At 35.2% G+C, this 12,849-nt stretch overlaps 1 protein-coding gene across 5 annotated transcripts in view; it reads right to left on the reverse strand.

Annotated features, from left to right (window-relative positions):
* PIK3CB (phosphatidylinositol-4,5-bisphosphate 3-kinase catalytic subunit beta) overlaps positions 1 to 12,849 on the reverse strand; it is a 102,354-nt gene that overhangs the window by 20,856 nt on the left and 68,649 nt on the right. For all 5 annotated transcript variants that reach the window (XM_074912273.1, XM_074912272.1, XM_074912276.1 and 2 more), the window contains 5 exons: positions 10,923 to 11,174; positions 10,266 to 10,362; positions 9,247 to 9,377; positions 5,687 to 5,740; positions 3,507 to 3,695 (listed from right to left, as the gene is read on the reverse strand). In XM_074912273.1, coding sequence (XP_074768374.1) covers positions 3,507 to 3,695; positions 5,687 to 5,740; positions 9,247 to 9,377; positions 10,266 to 10,362; positions 10,923 to 11,174 — 723 coding nt within the window. The remainder of the gene's footprint in view (positions 1 to 3,506; positions 3,696 to 5,686; positions 5,741 to 9,246; positions 9,378 to 10,265; positions 10,363 to 10,922; positions 11,175 to 12,849) is intronic.

A 12,849-nucleotide genomic window follows, 5' to 3' on the forward strand; every position in this document is an offset into this window, starting at 1 on the left:
GATCTTTACCATGAAAATATTTACCATTACCCCAAATGATGGAGCATTTTCCCATATGCACTGTGAATAGTAATGAGCTTAAACTGCGAAGAGGATGATTCAGGCTTAGATATTTAAAAATTTAAAAAATCCCAATACTGAAGACAATGATGTGCTGGGAAAAATTACAGAAAACACTAGTGTATTATTTTGGATTACCAAAGCCAACAACATCTAGAGGTCTCATAAAATAAACTGGTTTTACTGAATTTTAATTAAGCTACCAACTGAGTGTATATTTTTAATAATACGTATATAGTTCTAGGACTGAAACAGTACGCTATTACTCAAAATAACCGAGCTTGGATGGATAAATGCATTCTATCAACAGCACAAGATTTTTCCTCTCTGTAGGAACAAGTCATGATAAAAATACTCTTTCCTACAAATCAGATAATATAGTTATCTCATATTTACATAGCAGCTTATAAAATCTGAATGATTAGGAAGACCCTATTTTCCTCCTGATGCAGTAATCCTTTTACACCAACAGTTAAAAAAAATCTCTATTTCTGCTATATGTCACAGTTCAACTAATGCTTCCAGTTCAAGACAAACATGTATGAGTTCATGGTCTCAGCCTGAATTTACAGTGTTCGTAACACTATTGAATACCTAGGGGGGCAGATTCCGTACTGGTTAATCTGTGCAGTTTTGTATAATTCAGAAGGCACGAAACAGGCACAGATCAAATACAATGTCCAGCCAGGGGCCATGCTACAATTCCAGAAGTGGAAGAAAGAATCAAACTCTTTTCATGGGCAAATACTGGTATGAATACATGCAAAATTAATAATGATATTAAGTAAAATTAAAGATGTTTTTAAATATAGATGTCATAATCCCATAGAAATAGACACACAGAAGTCTATTCAATCCATAGCCCAAGTAAGGGTCAATGATACCACTCCTTACATTGAGAAGAACCACAGCCATCAACACTTACATATCATGAATACTTGTACTGAAATTCTGAAAGAAATACTAACACTGAGCAGATATTTAATACCATAAAACAGATGTCGAAAACACAAGCAGCAGCTATGCTTGTCAGACACACAGTAAGAAACTTCAAAACAAATGTATCAGAACTTCTAGACAACCTACCTTAAAGGTGCAGAACCAACAAAAATATAGCAACATTTTATTAATAATGAATGGAGAAGCTAAAATAGAGTCTGAAAAGATGAGTCAAAGTGGCCTTACATGCTTCATATATCAGGCAATGAAACTGGAAAGTCATAGTCTACAGCAAGTACATTAACTGTGAAGTTTATTTGAAGATACAAACCTCCTCACTTTGACTGCCAAAACCATTTCAGAGGTTCTTACAATGAGAAAATTGTAAGTGACATGAGCTTAAAGGGAGCAAGATCTAAATGGCTTATGAAACAGCCGAAATTCCCCAAATACCTACTGCTCTGTTCAAATTCTGCCTCGGAACTTCTATTAAGAGAGAAGTGCAGCCTGACTAGCTACACATCCTGGGTGTGTTGCATGTTTTTCAAAAGTGCAGGTGAAAGGACACCAGAAACACTTGTTGCATTTGGACACAAGAAACTTGCACCATGCAATGCCCTCATCTGCTTTAGCAATAGAGACGTAACTCTTAACGAACTTCCAATTAGATCTCATTTGTAAAGAAATTTTACATTCCAAAATGTGTTTCAAGTTCTTAAAATTTCTCTGCAACATCAAACACATTTGAGATGCTGCACACATGAAAAGTTCCATATTCTTCTCACACGGTTTGAAACTCCTGAAAAGCTGTGAGAAAACGAGGAACTTCTATTCTCAACAACAATCTAAAGGTTTAGAGAATACACCAAATTTGGCTTTGGTGTATTAATATTTTTTCCATAAAGACATGACCACAATTTCTTTCCTAACAAGACAAGCTTACTATAAGACACAATAAGTTAAGCACAGGTCAGTGTTTTTATTCTAGTTACTTCAAGTATTTCAAAAATCAGCTGTTCTTTCTCTAGTTCTCATTAATGACAGCATCACTTCACTGAAAGTAAGTGGATTATTTTTTTTTTAAATAATGGCTAAATTCTGCTTTGAGAATAAATACTGCCTGTGAATTCCGCTAACAAGTTCTGGCACTCTACTACTCTGCTGAGCAAGGAGTTTATGGCAACAGTAAAGCAATCACCTTCAGAATTCCTTCAGTGCAACTATTCTAAAATACTGCAATACAGTGAGAGCTTGGATAAAATCTATGTAGTAAATAATACAAGAAAGCTGCTTAATCCATTGTACATAACTTTATGGACCACTGAACTAATAGGTTAAAGATGGTGTATGATCAAGTATAATACTCCATTTCTAAACCTTACTACTTTAGAGTTGCATTAATAGAAACAGCAGTATTGTTACTGAGATCATTTTTCTTATAAACAGCTGGTGTTTGGTTGGGTTTTGGATTGGGTTGTGTTGTGTTTTGTTTTTTTTTTTCAAACTTTTTGCCTTAAGTGTCAAGACTTTTGCTGAAATACTTACAGCTAACAATCTACACTAAAAAACTTCTAATACCACAGCATGCATGTTGTAGCACCACAAATATTGCAACATACAGCTAGTACTATATATATTTAGTTTTAGTGAGAGGTAAATTACGATTCCTGCTAATTTGGGGGTTCATAAAACTCGTGAGGGTGTCTTGCCTTACCTGAAATGGTAAGCCATTGGGAATATTTACATGTCTGTGCACTACAGAAATATTTGTCACGTTAAAGGATAAGATCTCATTTTCCAGATAGACTATTCTTGTGACCAAAACCAGTATTAAAGTATAAACCACACTATTGTCTGTATATAAAGCAAACATAAATACCACATTCCTTCCAGAAAGTACACAGTAACGGGCAAGATGACTACATATTTTCATCCATCCGTTTAAACAAAATGCTTTATTGTCTTTCAGCAGTTCAATGATTTTATAAGCTTTATTTCAGATCTTGATTTACAAACAAGCTTCCTTTTTTTCGATTTTCCTAAAAATAATCTTATAAAAACGTTCTTATTCTGAGGGTAGTCAAACACTGGAATATGTTGCTCAGAGAGACTGTGGAGTTAGTAAAAACTCAGCTGGACACAACCCTGCTCTAGCTAACCGTGTTTGCGCTAGACTCTAGTTGGACTAGATGATCTCAAGAGGTCCCTTCCAACCTCAATGATTCTGTAATTCTATGAAATTCTTTGTATTTAAGATTGAAGTTGAGCACAAGATTTTTAAAATAGCCCGTATAAATAATTGCTATGCTTTTCTCATCATTGGGTTTTGGTGGGGTTTTTTTAAGATGTTAAGTTCTTGCTCATGTGTCCAGGCCACAGAAGGTATATAATAAACTTTGGTTTATACAGTAGTGACATTTCAAAATGTCTCTCCTTGGGAAAGAAATACTATTTACTCATGATTTGACTCTGGCATTTTTCCCCACCATGATTGTCTTTTCCCTTACCTGAGCAACATCTTCAAGTTTGTTCCATTTTAAAGAGAGCAGCAGTTTTGGCAATGATTGTGGAAAATTTTCACGACAGTCATATCGCAAAGTCCAAATAAGATCCATTTCATTTTCACAGAGTTGAGATAAAGGATCTCTTTCCATTATTTCTTTCAGCACAATATGAAACTTCTTACCACCTCGACCCTAGAAAATAAGAAATGTATAATGTTTTGTGATATATTCAGTAAGATTCTTATATTTTAGCTCAAATACTAGAAATCCTACACCAGGAAGAACGTCAGAATAAACTCATGAAACACAGGGGAATGACTGCTGTGCCTTTCTTTCAGATTTCGTTTTCTTAAGCTGTAAGAATGTTAACTAATAGATTAAAAATTCAGTGTATAGAAGTTTCTGAAGAACTGACCAAACTTTAGAGTTAATGACACTAGATGGCAATATTTCTATTTTCCAGCTCTAACATGGAGAACTTTCATTTAGGATGTGTGTAGCTTCTCCTTTTTGTTTTTCAAGTGAGCAAATTTATTAGATATACTTTTTTAAAAAAAAAAAACAAAACAACAAAAAACTAAAAGCAAAAAATAGTTTTCCAACAATAACCAAAGGGAAGTACATTTGCCAAGTATACAAAAACTTATTTTTTTGCCTTCTAATCCAGACTTGTCTTTTCCATTTTGCATCTCTGAAACATAAACGGTAGTACTGATTCTGTAAATCAGTTTGTATGAATGAGTCTGTCCTGGGGACCTTCTGTCCCCAGCCATGCCCTCATGCAAACTGCAAGGGCAGAAATTAAAGCAATGATACCGACAACAGCAGCATTCCATAAATTAATGGGAGACAAAAGAAATGGCTGCTTCTAGGTAAGGACGTAGTAGTTAAAGGGAATAAATTAGTTCCAATACATATTTTATAAAACAAAATGACAAACTTTAAATACCGAAGCCAACTTCATCTTCACAATGCTGAAGAAATTTCTACGTAATTTTAAGAGGTAGGCCAAAGGATGGAAAATTAAAAATAAAAAGGAAAGTTTAGAAGAAATGTTAGGCAAAATCAAATAGAATTCACTGCAAAACCAAACAGCTCTCATCAAATAACATTCTGCACAGCTTTCGTACCTAGCAAAAAAACCACCTCTGCAACACACATAACTTGTTTGGCTCCTTCTAGAAATGCTAAGCTTCTGAGCCTTGTATTATCCTGAAATGTTTTAAGTAAATATTTTCCATGTAAAAATACCACATAGTATAAATTCTTTAGGAGTAAAGACTTTAAAAATCTAGTTGACCTGCAATGCTTGTTTAGTAAAACTAAGGACATACTCTGTTTCTGTATCAAAATATGTAAACCGTCTTGACAGAAAGGTGATTCTTGTATCTGCAAATGTTAATTTCTCAAATTAAAAGTCACAATGTTGACAAGTTGGCATGCTGCTATTTAAGATTTTCAATTATTTGTACACTAAGCTGTTTGCACCCAAAGTAGCCGTGAGTTTTCACTTTTCCTGAGCACTTTAGGCACTTGGTAGGGTAACTGACACATTTTTCAATTAACTGCTTTATTCTTATATAAAATGTAGTTATTTTTACTGTTGATACGACTGTTCTTGCACCACCTTAAATTGCAGTCTTCTGTATTTTTGTACATAACACAAAGAAAACAGCTTCACATTTTGGAGATACTTTGAAAATTTGTCCTCAGGTTAGAACTATCCAATTCCTCAAGGAGACCACGTAATCATCATATTTAAGAAGCAACATCTTATAGATCAGTGACCATTTTTGAGATAACTTATTTTGAAACATCTGACAGTCAAGCAAATCATCATACTTGGTAAAATTAAGCAATTTTCCGGCAATGTTATATGCAGCCTAGGAATATTTTCCAGATCTGGATCTAATGTAAATCTTAGCTGTGTTCCAAATCCATAGAGTATGTAAAGCAATTGTGCTTTTAGACAAAAGACAGCCATGCCCAAAACATACTGGAAAAAGTAGATACATACCTAAATTTTAAGGCAGTTCACCAAAGTGAATTCTATAACAAAACAGAGCCACTAAAACTGTTGTTGTCTGAGCAGTTGACTTACTTATTTCTAGATTGGTGTAAATGATAAGAACAAAAAAACAGCCAGAAAATTAATTTTAAAATAGTCTTTAGCAGGTGCTTACCGCCATTGCAGCATTGTCACTGCTTCTTGCAATCTCAGCTGCCTTTTCAAGTATCTGCAAAAAGATGTTTTTAAACACATTAGTTTCAAAACCAAATCTGATTGCACTGAAAGAATAAATATTACAGAAATAAAGCAGATCAGGAAATTTTGTTATCTTTTAGATAGTTACTACATTATTATTTTGTATGTATGGTGGTGTAACATGGACTTCTACACTGCCCCTTGTCTAATCTGCAGGACTATAGAGATCAGGTATAGAAGTGCTCATGTTGATCTCCCTTTTCTTCTTCTCCACCACTCCTGAGCTAAACAGCCTTCCCTATAGAGTTTGTTTTCTGTTTCTGTTTGCATTTCCTCCTTATTTTTCCATACAGCAAACCAATTCCTCAACTCTAAATTATCCTTTGCTTTCTCGTCACTACTTCTGCTGGTTTTGAGGGCACTGTTTCCACAAGTCATACCTGTTACCCACAGATCCACACTTCTAGCCCTCTATTTCAGGATGAATCCACAAAAGCAGTCCTTTCAGATCACCCATACGAGCTCAATTCACGTTTCCAGCTACTTCTCTAAATCTAGGATCTTCCCTTGTGTACTGTCATGAACAACCAGCTTCCAACAAGTACTCATTTAATGATAAACCGAATGTTCCACCAACAAGCTCTCCACACCAGTTAATATACAGCAACCCTTAGGAACAAGGACTGCTACTTTTATTAACAGCAAAGCAACATTTCCCCACAAACTCAGCTCCAAGACACTCTTGCTCCTTAGTTTTTGGCCTGTTGAACATTCGACTTAGTTTCTGAAGTTTATGTAATAAATCATGATGGGTAGTTAAGTATTGATGTAAATACAGTTCTTCAAACTATATTCTGCACACTACTGCAACCAACAGAGATGTGCAAGAATGGTGACTGCCTCAGCTAATTAGAGCAGCTGAACTGGTCAGGTAAGTGTATCTACAGTTGTCAGATGCTGCTGCTTTGAGGAACAATTCATCAAATGAAATAATAATTAAGAAAGAAGTCTAAGGAACTACACCATCTCCCTTTCCTCAGACATCTGCCTCTCCCATCACCCAGGAATGTAACCCCACCCCCAGACACAGATTCAGCAAGTAACGACTTGTATTGTCATTACTTAGGCAATATGAGAACCAACAAAAGGCTACAATAATCAGAGCATAAATACACATCAGCTAAAATCCTTACAAAGGTATACTAACTTGGTTTATTTCTTTCTCTGTATGAAATGTTTATTAATATGATGTATTACAGCTGCTACTTGGCTACAAAGTTTGTTTACATACTGTGCATGAAAACATGCACAAACAAATTCTGTTTGATGCTTGCCTCCTTGTGCTTTTTAGAGTTACTCTATTTGCAAATAAACTTTGAAAACTTGTGCAAGTCCAGCTTTGTTCAACAGAAGTACGTGCCCCTCTGTGCCAGCAGCACTGATCACGTACCAGCCCAATATATGGCTCCTGTAATTAGACAACATTTTCTTATCAATTGTCAAGGCACTTTAGCTCACTCAGCCCAAACAACTGTTCACTGCAAGTGGATGGACACTATGATCGAAAATATTAATCTATTTTTGCACACTACGTTTCTTAAAATAAAGATTTGGCATCAGATTCTCCATTTTCTTGGCAGAAACAAGCAACAACACTGGGAAAATTAGAGGCAGTCATACACCCACCAAGTCTCATCTGGACAATTTTGAAAAATAGATTCTCAGCTGATGTAACTCAAGCAGCTACGAGATTACTCCTAATTCAACACGACCTTCACCAGGAGAATCTGTTAGAGACTGGGTATCTTACTCTCTTTTCCAAGGCAGAAATTTCAGTATACCCACAGAAATGGGATGAATTATCAAAGAGTTTAGAGCTCTGATTTTCCTAGTGATACTGCAAGTTTACAGTTTCTTAACTCTAGGGAACTGCAAGTAGCACAAGTTACTGGAAAAAAAATAAGAACTGCTAACAAGAAGCACATTTTGTAGCACTTTCTCAAATGTTGAATGCTTTCCGTGAGTGTTTCATTACCAACTCTGCAATTACTTTATAAATATGCTATGTGATTTTCTTCTATCTGATACGCAGGATTTCTCAGATACAGTTCAAGAAGGGGGAAAAAATCAGAACATTTAAAAAGCCAGCAGGCAAATGAAAATTACAACGGATGGTGAAGACCATCAGACACTACCTTAATGTCAATACATCAAGTAACTTACTCAGTAAAATCTTTTGTCAGTATTCACCCCAGGATTTTAACATACTGAAAACTTGGTATCGCAGGTACAAATAAAAGGAACAATAGAGCTAGAACAAATATGGGGCTACTTAAGAAACATACTGGCTACATGTCTGCAATATGCACATAAAAGCAGCTTTTTTCTTTAGAAATTAAATACATATAGTGTAATGAGATTAAAAAGTATTACAAATAAACCAGTAACAAAAGGGACTAGAATATGTCCAGTATAAAAAGTAAACTGGTCATCTACAATTAAGAAGGCAATTAGTCAGCACTGTTTCAGCTCTTAAGGCATTTCCAGTGTGGTTCTAATACAAGCATGAATACTGCACCAATAAGGAGGGGAAAAAAAGCCCCAAACCACAAACTCCAAATCAAAATAAAAAATTTATCTTGTTATTTATTTTGATGAATCTTGAACTCAAAATCCCTCTTCGATCAAGTTGATAAAGCTTGGTGATTTTTGTCTTCTTGTTCATGTCCACCAAAGGGACAAAACCCTCAAAAAAAAAAAAAAAAAAAAAAAGAAAAAGGGAGAAATTTTCTCTAAGTGGTTATTAACTTTCCCAAAACCAAAATTCAGACTAATGTATGTATGAGTTAAACCCTGTTTTTTCAACGCATCATTAGCTGTCTCTTTTAACACTTATTTTATTACTTGTTTCCTGGTCTTAGCTTTATTTCCTGGTTTGTGAACAACTTGCTATCTGATGTTCCCACTACAGACATTACCATGTGTATTCCAAACACGACACTTCCTTTCCAGACAGACATTCTTATCCATACTGGTAGAAAACTGCAGGGCAACTTAAGTGGATTTAGTTCAAGAGCAGACCTTGAGAAATCCCTTTTCACACAGGCTTAAGAGTCTATCTATCCTTAAAAAGATTTTAGCTCATAGAGGAATGTGTCCCAAAGAGTGGGTAACAAATTTGTACAAAGAAATAACAGATCTTTATAGATGACAGAAAAGCACAGTTTGAAGGTTTCCAGAATGGCAGAGAAGTTTAGCTTTCTGTAAGATCACTGATGTGGGAAACCGATTATATTTCTGACCCTCAAGAGACTACGTACAGGGTATTTTTAAAAGTATATGTCTTCAAAATACTATCTGACGACCCTGAAGTCAGAGCACTGGCACTCTCACACAGTGCAAGTTTAAAAAAACCTGCAGTATGTTAACTAGAAGGCAGGAAGTGGGGAATTCAGTGGAAAAGGCAGCGTTGCAAGGAAAGAAGAAATACCTACTTTCACGTAAGCATTCGTGACTGCTCTTTATGTCATACCTTACCTTATCAAAGGGAGGGTAATTAATAGACTGTTTTGAATATTCTTGAAATCTAATGTGCAAAGCTGTTGCATTTTCAGTGTAAGGGTTAGTCTGGACGGTTCCCATTGGATTCAACATTTCTTCAAGTTCATCTGAAACATTAAGCAGAAAATTAATATTATAGACCAGACATGCATTAAAATTAAAAAATCTGAAAGGCAAAGATGCAATAAGAAATTGCCTACTATATACAATGGACAGAAGCATGTTTTGCTGCACAGCATTTTTACTACAATGCGCTGCATTTCCAGCATAAACTACCCATACCTACCTCCTACATTCACAAATGTTGGATTACCACCCAATAAGAAACTGATTTTCTCTTTCCAGAATAAATATAACAGTCAAGGGAAGCTGAGATATCCCTATATTGAACCAAATCCCAGTAAGATCTGTAGCTTCTGTAAGCCAGTATACACACTGCCTCTGTATCAAATAGTATGAAAAAAAGAAGAGAATTTTAAGCCAGATTTCTTTCAGCACTACCACCAAATTGATACAGGACTTCTCATGATGGAATGAAGAGTAACATGGAGATTTCAGACATGCTTACTAATCAGTCTGAATGTCAGGGAAGGAAGACTTAAAAAAAATTCAAATTCATATTTTTTGCTGACACAAATACATAGAATATAGATTACCTATTTAGTTTAGGATGCATAGCACAGGGAACCAAATAAAACCTAAATTGCATCTTAAAACCAGATAACACTAAATATAAACATGCATCTGTTTTAATGTGATTTTACTTCCATAACAGATAAAATTTCCAAGCAGACTCTTGCCCTTTCACTTTCCTGATACACAATACTTTCAGGAAAGAGATTAAGATGCTATGTATATATCCACACAAAAAATACAAGTAGCAAAGAGATTATGACAGAATTGGACATGCATACAGTAAATGTCCTACTATATGATACTACTCTTCTTTAAATACTTATAAGACTAAAGTCCAAATCTTAAAAGTTAAACTTTACCAGGAAATGATGACCAGCTGTGCAGTACCAGTTCTCCGTTCCTCAAGTGTCCTTTATAATCAAATACCATGGTATTTACCCAGGCTACAGGATAATGCTGTTAAAAGAAAGTTTTCACATGGAAACTAAGATGCCAGTGAACATTACTATGCAGCAAGCATTACAATGTAAGTAAAATCAAGCAGGTTGGTTTTTTTTCCAAATGGTGAGATCTTTCAGAAAAGCAGTAAAAAAACCACATGCATAGTTTTCAGTATATATTCCTGTACCATTAAGAACAACAAGAACGAATTTTAAGGGCGTCGCTCTGCCAGTGCAAAAATACACGTTCCCCTGAATGTGAGCCTAGATGTTAATTTTTTCATCTTTTCCCACTCATCTAGGGTTCAGAACAAAACTGACCTTTTAAAATACAATTCTTTGAACAGCCATTTGCCAGCTGGCTTACTACCAAACTTTTCATGCCTTTTTTATTGGCTGAGAAGTATGAAAAGCTGGGGTTTTTGTACCAAAATGCACAATTCTTAATACATACGCTCTTTTAAAATATTTTTTTTTGCATTCTTGAACACTAAAATGAGGACAACAAAAGTTTTCCGAGTACTGATTTCAATATAATTCACAGATACACTCAAGAAAAACAAAGTAAATAATTACCACTTTTCCTGCTTTCCTAATGGTTTGGTATTTGGAAGGATTCATTGCCTTGGTTGACTTTTTAGTTTTCATCTTATCCATCACAGCATAAACTGCAAAGCAGAGCCTCGCCATTCTGGGCAGATCACAGACATTTATTTCAAACTCTAGTACTTCATTCCAAACGTGATCACTTCTCCCAGATATTTCTGTGCTTACAATAGTTTTACAAAGGAGCTCTGTACCATGGAAAAGACCCGCCCTAACATGAACCTGCAATAAAGAAATGAGAAATTTTAAGCTTGACAGAGAACCTACAGAATTCTGCATAGAATATTATACAGAACATACATATATGTATTTCCTCAATATTTCTATCTTAAAAGAAATACCAATTTTGAGGTTTTAAAATGAACCAAATATTTCTTGAGAACAACTTCTTTTTACTTTGCTACTCATGTTCCTGGCCAAATTAAAATATATACTTGTTTAAATAATGTTGGCTACCAATTTTTTCAGTACTGAATTACATATATTATCACCTAGGACTAATAATAACACTTTTGTAGTAACAAATATAATATATGGACATACAAATGCTTCTAACTTATCTAATAGAGAAGGAAATAGTAGGAAACAAACAACTAAGCAGAACGAAGAAGGTATGACTAATTTTCTGAATACAGATTCAAATCTCCAACTAGAACCAACCTGTGCTTCTAACTGAGAAAAGTTTGGGGTTTTTTCAGCTTAAGAAAAAATTCTTTTTTTTATTTAAACTGTTTATAAAAATGTACAGAGAGAACACTGCTGACCCTGGCATCAGAAAACCCCTGCAATAATAACTATGTACATAATTCCTAGGAATTATGTTTTGTCTTTAATATTCAGAAACAAACAAAAACAGCTAGTTTGAATTATAAAAATAAGAAACAGGAAAGGAGAAGGGTAAGAAGAGAAAGAAGCTGGAGTAATTGGCACTGAAATTAAGCACATTACAGGTCAACGCTAAGATGTAGCTTATTTCTGCATTTCTATTTAGTAACATATGTACACAGAAAACTGCATGTTTCCAAATATGAAATTCTTGGACAGTTTTCCAAGTATTGAAACACTTGGACAGTTTCAACAAAAATGACAAGGAGGTCTTTATTTTTGTTCCCTGAACAAAGACAGAAATATATAATATCAACTTCTGTCAGGTAACCTTCCAAAATTATCAGTGGGCTTTTTTAATTTAAAAACAAAACAAAGCAAAAGCAAGAGAGAGAGAGAGAGAGAAAGAGAGGGAGAGAGTAGAAAAAACCCACAGATGTCATCCTTTGGTCAACACCAAAAAGAAGCTCTCAATGCTACAGTCAAAACTGGTGTTTCAGGTTCCCTATGCTCTTCAGACAACCTTCCCAACATTCCTTTTAAGCTATCATGTTATTTTGGAGCACTGTAAGGAAAAGGCAGAAATGTTTAACATTTGGTACAGGGTTTTGGATAAAAATAATTCAACTCTGAATTCTCAACTGACACAGACAAGATCTGTTCTGGGGCAGAGCCTATCTTTCCTCCTTCAAAGGAACAACAGTGTGATGAACATCAAAGCAGTCCCAATCTTGATACAGCTTTTTTTACCTCCCCCAACTACTGCTCAGTACTAAGTTCTCCATTCGTAAACTAGCTCAGATAAACTAGTCATTGCCAAACTGTAATACAGTTTAAATGAAGTCATGTTAGAGGGCAAATCTTGTCTTCAGCCCAGAATAATCCCTGGAGAAGGCATCAGTAACACCAACAGATGGTTTCCAAATAACACCCATTCTGATCATTCTGGACTCCTCTGAAACAACTGCTACCACTGATCAAGAGACTGCTGTCACAGCACAGGCTTTGGCAGACCTATTAGGTCTTGAAGAACACACTGTTATGAGTGACACTCCTCCCTGATACAGGTGCC

Source organism: Athene noctua, chromosome 8 (assembly GCF_965140245.1).
Source record: "Athene noctua chromosome 8, bAthNoc1.hap1.1, whole genome shotgun sequence".
Lineage (NCBI taxonomy): Eukaryota > Metazoa > Chordata > Aves > Strigiformes > Strigidae > Athene > Athene noctua.